Source organism: Eutrigla gurnardus (assembly GCF_963514095.1).
Source record: "Eutrigla gurnardus genome assembly, chromosome: 3".
In the NCBI taxonomy this organism is placed as follows: domain Eukaryota; kingdom Metazoa; phylum Chordata; class Actinopteri; order Perciformes; family Triglidae; genus Eutrigla; species Eutrigla gurnardus.
In genome coordinates this window covers 9,116,948-9,135,693 of record NC_139917.1, presented here as the reverse complement: position 1 = coordinate 9,135,693, position 18,746 = coordinate 9,116,948, and the positions used below count along the sequence as shown (strand labels likewise).

Genomic DNA, 18,746 nt, shown 5'->3' with positions numbered 1-18,746 from the left:
TGATATTTTGTTAGCATTTTGTGGGCTTTAAATCCTTTGAAACAGGATGGGCATTACTGAGTAACTAGCTTATTAGCCAACATTGTGTCGATAGGACTTCTCCAACAGTTAATTTATAAGGCATTTTGTCATTTTAGTTCGACTTTAAGGTGACAACAATGTTTTATAGTTAACTTTCATGAATGGAAAATAATGTGAAAGGGTTAAAGTTGTAAGACGAAAATGTGGACATCTCTGTGGTAGCAACTTGTCAATACCCTAAAGTATAACCTGTTAAACATCTGTTTGACTCTAAATGGAGCATAATTTACTAAATGAACATCATGCTGTATTGAAGAAGACTTTGAGACCATAAACTCATGTTTACAATGTTTACTGAGGTAATAAATCAGGTGAGAACTAAGGTAATATCCTCGGAGACTTGCAATCAGACTTCTTTTTGCAACCAGAGCAGTCGCCCCCTGATGGCCAGTAGAAAGAATGCAGGTTTAAGGCACTTCCCTTGTCAGACCAGGAGGTTGCCGTCTGATTGACATGAACATAAATACATCTGGTTGAAAACTTTCTGTCTCACCACTACCTCATGTGTTCTTAGTTAGCTTTCCAACAAATACAAATTACAAATGAAACACAACAAAAGAAAAAATAGTGAATGAATGTAGTGAGCTTCCAGGCAAATTTCTCTTTTGTACGATTTTGAACATTTTCAACTGTCAACTCCTCCCTGTTTTAATGCCACTGGTCAGTCTACCCCACAGTGCTTTGAGAACATGAAGAGGGGCAAACTTGCATCACAGTCGGTGGGTCTTCTCCGTAAGGTAGTGGGAAATGGTCTTTTACAGAGAGCTCATACCTGGTTATCACCTCCAATTTGAAGATCTCATACAAACACAGAACGGAAGAAACATTAAATCTCCTAACTGCTCCTTCACTCCCCTAAAAACCCATTTCACTTCCATCTTTCATTCACATTCTCTTCTGATACTCACTGACCACTCGAAGGAACCAGTACACTTTGGATGTTTTATATTGGCAGCTGTATTCTCCTGAAATGGTCAGGTTTTTCAACTTCAGTATGGCACATGCTGGTCCATGCGTCTCATAGATGTCACTGCTATATATCTGTTGGTTGCTAGGATCGGAGCAGGTCACATTGCTCTGGTTCGTTGGCAACGGCAACTCAAGGATGATGTCGAGCTCTTTGCCTGCCACAAAGACAGTGCTCTCCAGGTGGAGGTCTGTGAAGGGACACAGAGATTAATATGAAAGCTGAAATAATTAGTTGATTCAACAAGTAAAATGGCCTCATTTATATAGCGCTTTTGTCCAAAGTGCTTTACAGGAATGACTGACATTCACCCATTCATTCACACATTCACACACCAACGGCGGAGTCAACCATGCAGGGCAACAGCCAGCTCGTCAGGAGCAATTAGGGTGAGGCATCTTGCTCAGGGACACCAGGCACTCAGCTAGGAGGAGCCCGGGATCGAACCGGCAATCTTGCAGTTACCAGCCAACCCGCTCTACCTCCTGAGCTAAACCCACCCTCGAAGTGATCGATCGATTATTAAGAAAAAGCATCAAACATACTCTGATTCTTTAAAGAATCTTTAAACACCTCATCTCAGGTTTTAAGAAACTGTGACACATCTATGCTATTATTTTGACATTTATCGATGAATGATTTATGATTATTATTCAAAAATATGATTCCTCAAAGAAAAAAAACAATAGGTAGAACTTCTTTTGAGTGCAAACAATCAAATAGTTACATTAGTGATCCACGCCGTTGTTTTCAGCAAGCGTCGCCCTTTAACCTATAAGTGAGTGTCAGTCAAAAAAGAGTGAGGGTGGCTTACTTTGTGTTGCCATTCCTGAGCAAACAGAGAGGAAGGTGAGGACCAACATCCAGGCTGACGTGGAAGAAAGACCCCAAACTTGTTGAGCATCCATGTTCTTTGAATGTTTCTTGTGTTCTTGGTCGAGGTTGTTCCACGTATCTAGTGTTTCAGTTTGTCTTGGCACATAAGCTGCAGCTTTGGGTTTCCTGTTTCTGGCAAGGCCACTTCCTCAAACTGTTCAGTTTATCTTGAGACTGACTTATTGGGGACGCTAACCGGACCACAGCTCTGATAAAAGAGAACATTTTCAACTTTGTTCGATGCCTGTTTGACATTAAAGCCTGAAAGCGTGGCAACCCATGAGGATACGTCCACGTAGAAATAAAATTGTACTAAAGTGGCCCCAGCTCGCTTTGTGTTGCGTTAAGAAAGAATATTTCTGGTTGCGTTGTTCTGTTACGTCAACTGCCGGTTGCGAAGTGAAGTGCAGTGTTGGCTTTCCTCCACAGCGGGACAGTGTTGTGCTCTGTGTGTGTGTGTGTGTGTGTGTGTGTGTGTGTGTGTGTGTGTGTGTGTGTGTGTGTGTGTGTGTGTGTATGTGTGTGTGTGTGTGTGTATGTGTGTGTGTGTGTGTGTGTGTGTGAGGCTGGATTTCAGCCGAAGGTGACAAACTGCCTGTTGTTAATGTAAACCAGCTGTGGCTGATGGTGACTTCTTCACGGCTGTAACTCAGTGTGTGCAGATGTTGAAATGCAGCTGTTATTTTGATAACCCTCCTTTTTTTCCCTCCTTCACACCTCTCCTCTCCTCTCTCCCCCCTCTCCCTCCTCTCCTCTCCTCTCCTCTCTCCCTCCTCTCCTCTCCTCTCCTCTCCTCTCCCCCCTCTCCCTTCTCCTCTCCTCTCCTCTCCCCCCTCTCCCTTCTCCTCTCCTCTCCTCTCCCTTCTCCTCTCCTCTCCTCTCCTCTCCTCTCCTCTCCTCTCCTCTCCGTCTTCCTCTCCTCTCCCCCCTCTCCCTTCTCCTCTCCTCCCCTCTCCTCTCCTCTCCTCTCCTCTCCTCTCCTCTCCTCTCCTCTCCGTCTTCCTCTCCTCTCCTCTCCCCCTCTCCCTTCTCCTCTCCTCTCCTCTCCTCTCCTCTCCTCTCCTCTCCTCTCCGTCTTCCTCTCCTCTCCTCTCCCCCCTCTCCCTTCTCCTCTCCTCTCCTCTCCCTTCTCCTCTCCTCTCCTCTCCTCTCCTCTCCTCTCCTCTCCTCTCCCCCCTCTCCCTTCTCCTCTCCTCTCCTCTCCTCTCCTCTCCTCTCCTCTCCTCTCCTCTCCTCTCCCCCCTCTCCCTTCTCCTCTCCTCTCCTCTCCCCCCTCTCCCTTCTCCCTTCTCCTCTCCTCTCCTCTCCTCTCCTCTCCTCTCCCCCCTCTCCCTCCTCTCCTCTCCTCTCCTCTCTCCCTCCTCTCCTCTCCTCTCCTCTCCTCTCCCCCCTCTCCCTTCTCCTCTCCTCTCCTCTCCCCCCTCTCCCTTCTCCTCTCCTCTCCTCTCCTCTCCTCTCCTCTCCTCTCCTCTCCTCTCCGTCTTCCTCTCCTCTCCCCCCTCTCCCTTCTCCTCTCCTCTCCTCTCCTCTCCTCTCCGTCTTCCTCTCCTCTCCTCTCCCCCCTCTCCCTTCTCCTCTCCTCTCCTCTCCTCTCCGTCTTCCTCTCCTCTCCTCTCCCCCCTCTCCCTTCTCCTCTCCTCTCCTCTCCCTTCTCCTCTCCTCTCCTCTCCTCTCCGTCTTCCTCTCCTCTCCTCTCCCCCCTCTCCCTTCTCCTCTCCTCTCCTCTCCCTTCTCCTCTCCTCTCCTCTCCTCTCCTCTCCCCCCTCTCCCTTCTCCTCTCCTCTCCTCTCCTCTCCTCTCCTCTCCTCTCCGTCTTCCTCTCCTCTCCTCTCCCCCCTCTCCCTTCTCCTCTCCTCTCCTCTCCCTTCTCCTCTCCTCTCCTCTCCTCTCCTCTCCCCCCTCTCCCTTCTCCTCTCCTCTCCTCTCCTCTCCTCTCCTCTCCTCTCCTCTCATCTCCTCTCCTCTCCTCTCCTCTCCCCCCTCTCCCTTCTCCTCTCCTCTCCTCTCCCCCCTCTCCCTTCTCCCTTCTCCTCTCCTCTCCCTCCTCTCCTCTCCTCTCTCCCTCCTCTCATCTCCTCTCCTCTCCTCTCCCCCCTCTCCCTTCTCCTCTCCTCTCCTCTCCCCCCTCTCCCTTCTCCCTTCTCCTCTCCTCTCCCTCCTCTCCTCTCCTCTCTCCCTCCTCTCCTCTCCTCTCCTCTCCTCTCCCCCTCTCCCTTCTCCTCTCCTCTCCTCTCCCCCCTCTCCCTTCTCCTCTCCTCTCCTCTCCCTTCTCCTCTCCTCTCCTCTCCTCTCCTCTCCTCTCCTCTCCGTCTTCCTCTCCTCTCCCCCCTCTCCCTTCTCCTCTCCTCTCCTCTCCTCTCCTCTCCTCTCCTCTCCTCTCCTCTCCTCTCCTCTCCGTCTTCCTCTCCTCTCCTCTCCCCCCTCTCCCTTCTCCTCTCCTCTCCTCTCCTCTCCTCTCCGTCTTCCTCTCCTCTCCTCTCCCCCCTCTCCCTTCTCCTCTCCTCTCCTCTCCTCTCCCTTCTCCTCTCCTCTCCTCTCCTCTCCTCTCCTCTCCTCTCCCCCCTCTCCCTTCTCCTCTCCTCTCCTCTCCTCTCCTCTCCTCTCCTCTCCCCCCTCTCCCTTCTCCTCTCCTCTCCTCTCCCCCCTCTCCCTTCTCCCTTCTCCTCTCCTCCCTTCTCCTCTCCTCTCCTCTCCTCTCCTCTCCTCTCCTCTCCTCTCCTCTCCTCTCCTCTCTCTACACTTGACTGCTTCACCATTTTCTTTTGGCTGCATTGGTGGCCAACTCTGACCTCACATCAGCCACAGCATGAACGCAGACACACAGCGAGCTGGAATAACATCTGGATGCCAGTCAATGACGAATAATTCATTCCATTTCATATCCCGTCTCCTGCACTTATTATCTCCCCTCTTTCCTGGGGAGTGTAATACACAAATCATTTACTTACTGTAAAAACACTGAATGATGAGCACAACATAATCTTCCTAAATGCACATGCAGCTTTGAACATATTGGGTGTTTAAATCTGAAGAGGCAGATGATTTTTTTCATCGTTTTGCCGATGTTGACAGTCTTTACAGTTAATCTGGTAGAGAAAACACATAGAAAACATGTTGTGGACTAAATGTGGAATACCCCCTGATGTTGCAAGTCTCCAGTGGTGGAAAACACTAAATTAGTTTACTGTATTATATTCCTCAGAAACTTTATTTTACATTATCTGCCACCTTAAACTTCTTCTCCAGTTTATCAGAGGGAAATATTATACTAAATGTTTATTTGACAGCTTTAGTTCTATCTTATTTATCAGAGAAAATATATTATATTTACATGCATGATTAAACTCGACCTGCTACAATTTATTTCATCAGCGAATAATCTGCTGATAATTGTCTCGATTAATCAATCTCATTAGGCTTATTTACAACAACAATTATTTAGAACTATAATGTAATACAGTTAATTTCACTTTTACTTGAATACAGGTTCTGACTATAGTAATAAAATGAACTCTAAAGTCCCTTTTCTGAGTGTATATTTTGATTTAAGCAGTATTTACTGCTGCAGCTGGTGGAAGTGGAACCCAGCATTGTACGGTTTGGATGGACTCTACATTGTGAGTGAACACAACAAGCTTGTTATCCTGTTATCTGTAAAAATGTTTTTTAAAATGTTTAAAAAAAAAATATGGCTCTGAGGTGTGTTGAGGCTGTGAGCTGCTGCTGTGAGGGTAAAGGGCAGCCAGAGGGAAGCAGAGAAAGATGAAAAGGGTCTATAACTCAAGTTTGGAGGAGAAACTGGATCCTGCAGCAGAGTGAGATTACAGCCATTATACCGGTCTGTTCCACACAGGGCTGAAGGAGTCGGGACTACAAGTGGGTAACTTACGAGACTCATCTGAAAGAAGAGAGCGTGCATCTGGCAGCAGCTGGATGTCATAGTGTGTGTCAGAGAGAGAGAGAGAGAGAGAGAGAGAGAGAGAGAGAGAGAGAGAGAGAGAGAGAGAGAGAGAGAGAGAGAGAGAGAGAGCAGGAGTTGGGCGTGCGTTGGTGTGTAAAGATACGACAGCTCTCTGCGAAAAAGGAGATTTTAAACTGGACCTGCCACACTCTCCTGCTAGTTCAGCAGCGAGGTGAGGGTGAGAGCATCGGAGGAAATAAGAGAGAGACAGAGAGAGAGAGAGAGAGAGAGAGAGAGAGAGAGAGAGAGAGAGAGAGAGAGAGAGAGAGAGAGAAAGTAAACAAGTATAGAAAAAGGCCGGGGCAGTGGGAGAGTGGAAAGGAGAGAGAAGAGGGACTTCCTGCTGAGAGTTGAAGCATCACCATCATTTCAAAGTCGTGAGTATCGGCTCATTTGCTCTTCTAGTGAACTGTTAAGTCAACCAAGTTAAAATGCAGTTATTTCAACACAAGCCACACTCACTGGGACACTGGATGGTGATCGTGTTAGTGTTGTTGATGTGTTTGTCCAGATGTGAAACGAGCTGTGTCAGATTAGAGATTTCCACTGTGCCTTTGATCGGCCCTCAAATTCATATTCCATGACAACATGTAAAATACCTCAACAGTGAGTCATTAGCGTCCAGTATGATTCACAGACTGTGTCGTGTCGATGCAATCCTGCTTGTTTCCTCCTCCTCTTCTCTGGGTCCTCCTCTCTTGTTTTTCTTCTCACACCTGGAGTCATGGGACGAGAGAAAAAAACTTTGATTTGTCAGTTTGGACTGTATTGGAGCTGAGTGACTAAGCAGACAAACGCATCTATTACAGTAAGACTTTTTGTAATTGCAAGCTATTTTTTTTACTTTAAAGTTCAAGGAATTAAAGACACCTCTCTATCTGTGCAGGTGGTGGAACAATTGTTCAAACACGTCTTCAATAAAAGAGGAGAAATAGCACAGTATATAATAATGTGAAATATACATTAAAGTACAGAAGCAACAGCAGCAAAATGCAGTATTCGTTGTGAATTATTATCCTGAATTATTGTATTTATTACATATGCATGCATTAAAGTGCAAACAGTATTCTATGTCGTGTGGACAAAATCTATATTCAGCTATCAAACTGTGTTGTATTTCATAAACTAATCATATTTACTGCACATTTTATGAAGAAGAATAATCTACAAAGAAATTATGAAAGAAAGTTATAAAGTAGAGGAAAAAGGTAAAATAAAACAGTAAGTAAATGTGCTTCTTCCTTATACAGATGTGTACTGCCGACTCCTTCCTGGCCTGTGCTCATGACACCTGTCTGCATGTCATCACTTCTTTTATTTCCTTCTGTTTGTTAATCTCTTCATTTTCAACAGACGACACATGAGGTTTGTTTTTCTTCTCTCTTTCTTTTAAAAAATGGGGAAGTGTCTGCTCGTCATGGCCCCTACCTCTCTGTTGACGCTGCTGATGGTGGTTGCCATGGCAACTGGGGCCCGTTCAGCCGGCGAGGAGAATGAACTGGATTATGGGTACTGGAACTACAGAGAGGGAGGTAAATCACGAGCCTCCCTTTGATCTCCTGGCGTTTCGCAGATACTGTAAATCACAAAATGTTTGAAGTTGTGAGAATTTATTGGTGAACTGAATGAAAAGCAGCGTTTGAGAAAATGTGCAGAGATGCGATAAATATAAGGATTTTGAAGTGATTGTAACACATGTGCCTGTAATATTGTTCATTCATCCAGGCTGTGTTTCTCTAAATGGAAGAGTGATTTATTGGTTTCAGCCGACAGTGTGAATGTGGCCTCAGTCCGCAGTGTGACCAGAGTTTTAGACGCCTGGGGGAAACGCATCTTCCGTGAGATCAAGACTTTACTGCACTCTGAACCCAGCACACTGCTGCCCGACTACTCCAGGTAACTTTAACACCTCCGTCACCCCTAATGCATTACATTTGAGCAGATTCAATTCAGCTCACATTCAATAGGCCACTTGAACGTCTCTCGTGGGGCAATTTGAGACAAGCAGCTATGCTAACATAAAAACACAAACAATTCACTCAAATGCATACAATAAAAAAAAAAAAGACACTTTCATGACCCGAGGAAGAGTTTACGATCTACAGCTAGAAAGGTGATCTCAGTAGAGTCCAGATCTCCACCAGCTGTCTGCAGCTGTTTTGTGTGATTTAATAAATTCAGCCAATGGCCTGTAGGGCGTCTAAAATACATTTGTCTCAAACTCAAAAATAAGCAGCGACATCTGCAGGCTCATTGTCTTCAAGTGAGCCAAATACGAACCAGTCTTGCATGTAACCTATAGGCTGCAAAGTGCCGTAGACACTTCTTCAGATGCAAAAACAAGTGCCGATGTATGCAAGCAGTAATACACTAGACCCACAAGGCTACCGAGTTGCGGTGAGATACAGAAGTGTTTGTTGTTCTGTTAGCTGTTAGCAGTTAGCCAAACACACCAACCAAAACAATAAAATTGAGCCGCAGAGCAGCAGCCAAGAGGTACGCAGCAGTGTGTGTATGGTAGTTGGGTTAGCTGTTAAACAACACCACATACTGTTATCCCCCCACTGTGGGCGCAGGGTGGTGGCTGGGTGTCTGAGATGCACTCAGCCGTGACATCATCACTAGCGGCTCCTACCGGCCCGGGGAGTCAGCAAAGTGTGAGTCACCGCAACCACATGATGTCCTAGAGCAGCCAGAACTGGGCGCTGTTCTGCAGCAGAATGCAAGATTTACAATGGACAGACATAGAGGTGCACACTCACTCACTCACTCACTCACTCACTCACTCACTCACTCACTCACTCACTCACTCACTCACTCACTCACTCACAAATTAACAAAAGCAGTATTTTTGACAGTATGTGTACATTTTATCTCCCTATCAGAGCTATAAGTTCCTTCCTGAACGTGGAAGCGACAGAACATCAAAAGGCACATAGTCTCCATCAGCACATACGTCACATATCAGTTGTCATAGATATAGACAAGAAATCATGAAATTGCACAAGAGGGAAAAAAAGGAAATTCGTTTGTTTGCAATTCCGTGACAACTGGCCGTCTGCTGCTGATGAAGATGATGTGATTTGATCACAAGCTCTGCCTCTAAATAGACCATGTGGTAAGATTTCCACAGCTAGAGAAAATATGGTAAAATATGGAAATATATATAAAAAATAAAAGAGTGAGGTGAGTTGTAACACATAGGCTAAGCACACTTAATCAGCCACAGTTAAGACATTTTATTTAATGTAATTTTTTTTCTTTTAATATTAAAATAATAAAAATAATATTTTATTTTATTATATTATATTATAATATTATATTATATTATTATATAATATTATATTATATTACATTACATTGCATTACATTACATTACATTATATATTATATTATATTATATTATATTATATTATATTATATTATATTATATTAAATTATTTTTTATATTATAGTCGTTTATTTTATTGAAACTGAACATCCTCTGTTTGTCCTGCAGGGTGCGCCCTCTGTCCGAGTCCGTCAACGACCTGTTCAGAGAAGTCTCTCTGCTGCGCAAGCGCATCACCGAGCTCTCTCATCGCCTAGCAACCCTGGAACCGTTCCTCCGTCACCACGGCTACTGGGAGGGGGAGGAGGGGGCGGCGGGAGGCGGACAGGCTCTGGCATCTCAGAGCCTGCAAGGAGAGGTGGCGAACCTGGCCCGGTACACCCCGAAGACCCCGGGGAGGGCGAGTCCACCGAGGGGGAGCCGGGTGGTGAGGAGGAGACGGGTGAGAGTCCTGAATAACGGGGGAGTGAGGCTGCTTCAGAGAGAGAGATAGAAACACTCATGGGGGTGAAGAGAAAGTTAATGCATGTATGATATAATATAAGAAAGCTCATTTTTAACTGTATAGATTCTCCTTATAATAACACATTATAGTGTCATATCTTTAATAAAGACTTTCTAAGATTATCTCTATTGTATTAACCTCCTTCTTCCTAACAAAAAATATTATAATTAATATTATTATTATTATTATTATTAATAATAAATCTTTAACCTGTTACAGTGATATATCATGGCCTTCATCACCGTCACATGCTTTTTAAAAAATACTTTTAATTGTTTGTCATGATGTCATGGAGGCTTTGGTGAAGAGTGGCTTCATGAAATTAAATATTAAAATGGAAAAAAGTGGCCATGTTAAATAACAACATTAATAAAACAATTTCATGGTGTGTCTAAATATAGTTATTGATTTTATGTGTCATTTATTCAGTGAATATTGTACTTTGGGTCAAAAGTCAAAACTGAAATGAAAGCCTTCATTATTAACTGGAGTTTAAAAGACATTTTGCAGCCAGAGACGTCGAATGAAAGACGCTGTTGAGTTGCATTATGGGAAATGTAGGACCCAGTGTTTGAGGCTTACGGTGGCTTATGTTGGGACCTAACCGTTAGGACTACACAATGCGGCCCACAGAAGCCTACACATGCGGCCAGGACAAAGGGACAAAGGGGATTAAAAACTACACCGCCATTTTAGTTTCACATCTCACCCAGGTGAGAGATGCGACGCCACCCAACCATCCTATTGGCTGACATCTTCAGGGAACCCCGGGGGGTCCCCTGGAGCGGCCTGAGCTTTATAAACCGAAGCCGCCCGGAGAACGCTCTCTTATTCACTCTTACTCCGACTCCTACTCTGGCCTCTTCCTACAACCGGCGCAACACCACGTTGCAACGGGAGGCGACCCCCTCCCGCAGCGCACCGCTGCAACAAGAGGAACCAAGCCGGTTCCTGCCGTCCAGCTACCAGACGCTGTCTGAAGTAAGCTGACTAAATCGCCAAGCCGCGATTATATCGCCGTCCGTGGAAGAAAGAAACACGGACTGTTTTCTTTATTTGAGTTTGATCAACGAGAGGAAACCCGCTCCGCTCTCGTCTGGACGAAGCCGACTCATCACGTCCCCCGCTGACGCCGGGGACTCACGAACCACCGCCGTTACGGAACGCCGTCATCGTCTTACGCAACGATACCAGTAAGAGGCTATCAGTCTGGGCAGAGACACAAGTGATAGTGTAGGATATGCTTGTAATTCTTGTTAATGTGTTTTAAGTTCTGATCGCGGACCGCCGAGTCCGTTTGTTCATGTGCTGCTGTATTTGGATACTGATCGTGTACACGTAGCTGGGTTGATTTCTGTAACAGTGTTTTCGACTAACCTCCGCCATATTCGCGAGCTCAGAAAGCCTCTACTATCAGTTAAAAGACCGGTCTCGCGGAATAAACGCCAGTTCATTCACGCGAGCCCGTGTGATAACGGCACGCTTTCCGTCCCTCCGAATATCGCTCGCGCATCCTCTCTCTCTTTGTTCGTGTCCCGCTAAACACACACACACATACACGCCGTGTCCTAAGCCAGCTGTTCCCGGCGGGCGCTAGGGACATAGCTACATCTGGTGGCTACATACGGCTATCTCTCTCTCTCTCTCGCTACTCCGTCAGACCTCAGTGGCTCCGCCCCTGACCGCTGCGAGGAATAGCTCCACCTCTCTCTCTCTCTCTCGCTACTCCATCAGACCTCAGTGGCTCCGCCCCTGAACGCTGCGAGGAATAGCTCCACCTCTCTCTCTCTCTCGCTACATCTGGTGGCCGCCCATAGCCATCTCTCCCTCTCTCTCGACACGCACGCACACACACACACGCACATGCACACGCACGCGCACACACACACACACATCCTTTGTTTAAGCTTAGCTTTGTGTGTTAGGTAGTTAGGTAATAAGGCTTTGTTAATTGCAGTGTTATTGATTGTGATCATTATTACTGATTTTAATAAATCTTATTATATTATAACTAGCGGTCTCTTGTGCTTGTTGTGTATATGTCACTGGATAACAGCAGGTTGTGAAGGCTAGTGCTTGAATTTCACGCCTTTTAATTGTTCGATTGGTTTTGTACTCCTATGCCAATGATCACGATGATTGGCATGTGAGTATAAAACCTTCATATTGAGACTGAATACAGTTTTAGGTTATCTTTTCCCTGATCCCAGGGTGGTGCCCCGTTTATTCATGATTATATCATGATAATATATTAAATATAATTATTAATACCGATAATCATATTGATATTGATAGTTAACTGTTGATAACCAAATCTGCTCCTGCTACAACCCCAACATAAATGGTGCCCCGTGTGAGGCTTCTTAAACCAGCTTTATCCAGAGATTTATGCACAATAACCTGAGAATTATAGTAATAATAACAATAATAGGAATTGTTGTTATTGATATCATTGTTTAGAAATCGATGTTCAAGGATCGCTTTGTTTGCTCCCTGTTACTATTTGCCAAGCAAATACAGTTGAGGGTTGCATGTGCATGTTGTGATTAGCCATTTATTGTCAACAATACTAACAAACACAGGGTTAGGGATACTAAGACGCGTTATAACACTGTTATTACTCACCAGAGGTGCTAGAGACACCTCATTGACAGTCCACAGGCTGTAGAAGAGTACTAACATCTCCATTGTAAGTCACAGGTCGACGCAGCTCACCTGTGCACCCACATCAGTATAACAACAAATACATTCTTTTTTCTTGCGATTAGCACCGAACAAGTAAAGCCACCGTATTCTCCCTTTACTAGAAGTAGAGCAGAGAATAGAGCCACAGAGTGCACCGACTCTGTGAACGTTGAAATTGTACCTTGCTATTTCCACCACGGGTTCTAGCTCGAGTTAAAATTTCAAAATAATTCCCTAACTGTTCCTGCCGTGCATTTCAGTTAGCGTGCCTTTGGCAAAGAATTAAGTAAGCAGCCTACAGTAAGTCTGAGTTGCTGTATAGAATCATTAGAGGGTGAAGCTGACCTCTCTAAAAGAGAACCGCCAGTCACCTTATCAGGTGATTTGCATAACCCCCCTCCTTTCTCTCCAGACACAATGGAGACCTTTTGTGAACAGTTCATCTCATCTGTGGCACAGAGCCTTCAGACAGGCTACTCTGAGTTTTTGCAGAAACTTAATCTCAGTGAGTGCCAAGAGGAGATCAACGTGTTACTGAACAGCAGATCTGATGAAGTAACATCATCCAAGGGTCCATTGTTAAAATGCTTGCTACTGACTTTCTACAAACAAACCTGTCTCTTGGTTCAGAGTAAATCTGCCCTAGAGAAAAAAGTGGTAGTACTAGAGGAGCAAAGTGCTTGTCGCCTCCACGACGCTCAAGCAGCAGACATGAGAGCCATGCGTTATTTAGATGTCCTGCACACCACAGAGTCCCAGTTTTTGTCCTACAAGAACAGGTGGTCGAAGTCTAAACCAGAATGTCCTCCCTCAGCCGACTCGGCCAGTCAGTGTGATTCAGGCTTCTCCGACTCCCACTCTTTTTGTAGTGAAAATACGACACCCCCGCCATGCAGAAGATGGGAACAGTTACCAGCGGACACAAAGTCCTTAAGACAAACTCCACTGAGAGATAGCGGTAACGGCTACGCAGCTTCCCATTGCTCCGACACAGACAGCGAAGAAACCAGCAGTGGAACTTACACAAGTTCTCCTCCAAAATCTTCCTATCTTTGGAACAAACCTGTAATTTGCGACGCGCCTCCTCAACCTAGCTTAGTCTCGCCTTCACCAGAAAGGATGCCACAGCGCTTCCGCTTTGAAGAGCTAGAGAGCATGGCTAAAGATATTCAACATTTTGATCCCGACAACTCGAACCATAATATTGACGAATATTTGAGAGAGTTAGACAGACTCCTGATTGACCTCCCCCATGCCTCCTCACGGGAGAAGCTCAGACTAGTCGGGAAGACCACAACCAGACATGTCCGCAGTTTCATAGGAACACTTGCACCCAGAACCCAGGACCGATACTCCAGACTTTGTGCAGCACTCCGGAAGGAGTATAGCCGGGACTGGGATCCCGCCGCCGCTACGATCAGTGCCCTCGCCGTCGTACATGAGGGGCAGGAATCACCCACGGAGTACTATTGGCGCTTCAGAGCCGCCTATGCTCAGGGCCGTAACTCCCCAGGAGTGGAGGAAGAGCCTGCCTTCAAGGCCCTCTTCCTGCATAACCTACACGAAAGTGTGCGCTACGATGTCACCATACATTTCAGGACACATCGACTCTCCATGCAAGAGATTCGTAATTACGCACAGATGGCTTGGGAAACCCACTTAGCGCGCAAACTTAAAAGCCAGCCCGCTAACTTCGACACATCTGCGTCCGAAACGTCTGCCGCCTTAAAGCATAGCCCTCATAACAGCGCGAAAGGGGGTGAGCGGCCAGCACGCCCCAGGAATCAGACAAAACCAAGGAACGAGACTAACTCCCAAACATCCGCCGCCTTAAAGCAGAGCCCTCATAACAGCGCGAAAGGGGGTGAGCGGCCAGCACGCCCCTGGAATCAGACAAACTCCCAAACTGACGAAGATAGGGATCTGTGCGACCCGATCGAGAAGCTGATAAAAACGATAGCGCTATGGCGTGACTCGACCCAACCATCACTAAACTCCCCCCAGAAGCCTGGTAAGAGACGGCGTGGGGATACTGAGCATCACCGACATGCCCACCAACTGCGTCGAGATGGGCATTCACACAGAAGTAGTAGGAAGCCCTACTCCGAAATTCTGTCCCAGTCACGTGAACCAGCAGTGTACAAACATGACAACTCAGATAATGACAGCGCCTCTGACATTTCCTCTGTTTCTGGCTACATGGAGCGTTACAGCCCTGAGCCACAACATAGTAAATATGGCTAACTTAAATCTTCTCCAGGAGTAAACCAAACGACCACTAACCCCTTCTCCTTTTCCTCGCTTTCCTTTTCCTCCTTCGTTCCGTTTTCATAGTTGGGGTGTGTCCTGTTTGAAACTACCTGAGTGTAATGACAATGTTGATGTTTGTGAAAATTGTGTCTTAGCAGATGTTTGATATAGGTTAGACGGTTAGAAATCTCTGCCCAGACCTTGCCTCAATCTCTGCCCAGACAATGCCTCCATCAAGTTATGGACTTTAACCTGAATTAACTGTTTAACCTCTTTTCCATGGAATATACAGACTGTTTGGACTCCCACGAGTTTCAAGGAATACATGGACGGTTCGGCCCTTATGTTGCTCCGAAGGTTGCGTCCCACACCTCAACCTTCAGACCAAAAGGGGGACTGTTGGGACCTAACCGTTAGGACTACACAATGCGGCCCACAGAAGCCTACACATGCGGCCAGGACAAAGGGACAAAGGGGATTAAAAACTACACCGCCATTTTAGTTTCACATCTCACCCAGGTGAGAGATGCGACGCCACCCAACCATCCTATTGGCTGACATCTTCAGGGAACCCCGGGGGGTCCCCTGGAGCGGCCTGAGCTTTATAAACCGAAGCCGCCCGGAGAACGCTCTCTTATTCACTCTTACTCCGACTCCTACTCTGGCCTCTTCCTACAACCGGCGCAACACCACGTTGCAACGGGAGGCGACCCCCTCCCGCAGCGCACCGCTGCAACAAGAGGAACCAAGCCGGTTCCTGCCGTCCAGCTACCAGACGCTGTCTGAAGTAAGCTGACTAAATCGCCAAGCCGCGATTATATCGCCGTCCGTGGAAGAAAGAAACACGGACTGTTTTCTTTATTTGAGTTTGATCAACGAGAGGAAACCCGCTCCGCTCTCGTCTGGACGAAGCCGACTCATCACGTCCCCCGCTGACGCCGGGGACTCACGAACCACCGCCGTTACGGAACGCCGTCATCGTCTTACGCAACGATACCAGTAAGAGGCTATCAGTCTGGGCAGAGACACAAGTGATAGTGTAGGATATGCTTGTAATTCTTGTTAATGTGTTTTAAGTTCTGATCGCGGACCGCCGAGTCCGTTTGTTCATGTGCTGCTGTATTTGGATACTGATCGTGTACACGTAGCTGGGTTGATTTCTGTAACAGTGTTTCTGACTAACCTCCGCCATATTCGCGAGCTCAGAAAGCCTCTACTATCAGTTAAAAGACCGGTCTCGCGGAATAAACGCCAGTTCATTCACGCGAGCCCGTGTGATAACGGCACGCTTTCCGTCCCTCCGAATATCGCTCGCGCATCCTCTCTCTCTTTGTTCGTGTCCCGCTAAACACACACACACATACACGCCGTGTCCTAAGCCAGCTGTTCCCGGCGGGCGCTAGGGACATAGCTACATCTGGTGGCTACATACGGCTATCTCTCTCTCTCTCTCGCTACTCCGTCAGACCTCAGTGGCTCCGCCCCTGACCGCTGCGAGGAATAGCTCCACCTCTCTCTCTCTCTCTCGCTACTCCATCAGACCTCAGTGGCTCCGCCCCTGAACGCTGCGAGGAATAGCTCCACCTCTCTCTCTCTCTCGCTACATCTGGTGGCCGCCCATAGCCATCTCTCCCTCTCTCTCGACACGCACGCACACACACACACGCACATGCACACGCACGCGCACACACACACACACATCCTTTGTTTAAGCTTAGCTTTGTGTGTTAGGTAGTTAGGTAATAAGGCTTTGTTAATTGCAGTGTTATTGATTGTGATCATTATTACTGATTTTAATAAATCTTATTATATTATAACTAGCGGTCTCTTGTGCTTGTTGTGTATATGTCACTGGATAACAGCAGGTTGTGAAGGCTAGTGCTTGAATTTCACGCCTTTTAATTGTTCGATTGGTTTTGTACTCCTATGCCAATGATCACGATGATTGGCATGTGAGTATAAAACCTTCATATTGAGACTGAATACAGTTTTAGGTTATCTTTTCCCTGATCCCAGGGTGGTGCCCCGTTTATTCATGATTATATCATGATAATATATTAAATATAAGTATTAATACCGATAATCATATTGATATTGATAGTTAACTGTTGATAACCAAATCTGCTCCTGCTACAACCCCAACACTTACGAGCGGAGGATGGCGTGTTGCTGCCACAGGGTGTCAGTGGTCTGCTGCTGCCGTAACCAGGCGTCACATTACCACTGATTCATGGAGGCTTGATCTTTGGTTTGGGTTTTTAGCTCCGCTTAAGTCAGGAACGGTCCTCATCGCCCCAGCAGGGGGTGCCTATTATCTGCTAACATAATTATACTGTTTGTTTGCATATGGTGAGCTGTGTGTGTGTGTGTGTGTGTGTGTGTGTGTGTGTGTTGTGGGCAGAGGCGTCAAACTTTATGCCTTCATTAAAAACTTTGCCAAGTGTTTCTACAGCAACCGGTTTCTCCTACAAGTCCGCTTGTCGTCCTCACACAGACTACAGCGTTCCTCACTTCCTCTCCTTCTCAACCTGCAGCCGCACACTCGTCACTTGTCACTTCCTCTTTTGCTTCCCCCCTCCCTTCTTTTATTGTCCTCTCCAAACTGTAATCTGTACATCACCCCCATCCCTCCTCGTCTTCTTCTCTCCTCTACGCTGCCATGTGTGGGCGTTGAGCTCAGGCTGTACTTTCCATTTTGGTATTGTATTGTCAATGCATTGTTGCATCCAATCCAGTTAAGATGCTGTGGGAATACTGTATAAATCTCTCTCTCTACACCCCCCTCCCCTCCTCCCATTCCCCATCTCTGGAAAAAGAGCCAGTTGCTAGGTAACGGTTAATTGTCAAGAAGTAGTTACATGTGTTGTAATGCATCCTGAGGTTGTTGGGTTGGTGTAAGGAGCGAACAAGTAAGCAGGCACGGAGAGAAAATACTAAAGATTTTAGTTTTGTTTTTTTGAAGAAGCAGGAGATCAAACCTGATTAGAGGATTATTTCTAGAGCCTCACATCCTTCTGAGTCAGCATCCACCACTGCAGACGTTCAAATTCTCCCACCGAATCCACACACGCGAGGCAGCAGTATACATTCTCAAATCTGCAGCTTTCTTTAAATAACTCCTGTTGCTGGACAAGGAGAGTCTGAGGAGTGAGGGATTTTTTAGGGGGGTTCTTTGATCTCTGCTGCTCGTTCAGTTTGCATCACTTCTTCCTCCCCTCAATAACTCGCTCTCGTCTCTTACCCCTTCTCCTGCCTCTCGCACCACCTTTTTTATTCTCAAGCCTTTTATGTTTTTCTCCTTGGTCGACAGAAGCACTTCTCCATCATGATTTGATCAATCTCGCAACAGATGCGAGAGCAGGAGACGACACTCGGCTGCAGCCATTATCTCAGATCCCCCGCCGACCTCCGCTACGAGACATAATAACAGGATCTGTTACAACGTGGACATAAAAATATAAAGAGGATGCTTAGGAAAGGTATCCTCTTAAGCTTGCTGCTGACCCGAGGACACAACTAATGATAAAAAACAAAACAAAAAACAAGACAAATAAGTTTGAGATTTCAGATTTTTTATTAATACTCAACACTTTTATTCCAAAGAAGACAGAAGAATAATATTTCTCAGCACTTATTTTCACATTGACTGTGTTTAATCTCATTTTCAATATTACTAAATAGTCAATCAAATTTGAAATACTCTCTTCACACAAGTAATTTCTCTCCATACAAAAGAAAAGAAATGAGAGGGTGAACTAGATTTTTGTCCTATGTACATTTTTCACAATCTGTACAGTTCAGGGGGAGGAGTCGTTCGATTCCTCTGTGGCAAAAACAAAACAAAACACAAAAACAGAAGATTAGTCAAGAAAAGAGAAATGCAATAAATAATCGATTGTGCTTCCTGTGTGGCAATTAATGACGGCGCTTTGAGGACGCAACCTTCATAGCTGGTCCTTTAACCAACTCCAAACACAAAAGAAAAACAAAGCAACAAACCATGACTCATCAAATGTGCACGCTATCTGTGTAATAAGAAACGGTTGCACACATCCTGGCCTGAAATCGTTACAAAAGCAATTTGGCGAGG

At 46.1% G+C, this 18,746-nt stretch overlaps 1 protein-coding gene across 3 annotated transcripts; it reads left to right on the top strand.

Annotated features, from left to right (window-relative positions):
* The first annotated feature begins 6,046 nt into the window (after positions 1-6,046).
* On the top strand, positions 6,047-10,076 carry LOC311010738 (uncharacterized protein). 3 transcript variants are annotated; one of them, XM_084005333.1, is made up of 4 exons: positions 6,047-6,262; positions 7,291-7,417; positions 7,652-7,781; positions 9,385-10,075. In XM_084005333.1, the coding sequence occupies exons 2-4, from the start codon at positions 7,303-7,305 to the stop codon at positions 9,707-9,709; spliced, it is 570 nt and encodes a 189-aa protein (XP_083861459.1). In that variant the 5' UTR covers positions 6,047-6,262; positions 7,291-7,302; the 3' UTR covers positions 9,710-10,075. The 3 variants fall into 3 exon arrangements, with proteins under 3 accessions (XP_083861459.1, XP_083861461.1, XP_083861460.1); XM_084005335.1 differs by lacking the exon at positions 6,047-6,262 and adding an exon at positions 6,336-6,694 and having other exon boundaries at positions 7,287-7,417; positions 9,385-10,076; XM_084005334.1 differs by lacking the exon at positions 6,047-6,262 and adding an exon at positions 6,336-6,693.
* Positions 10,077-18,746: the final 8,670 nt, after the last annotated feature.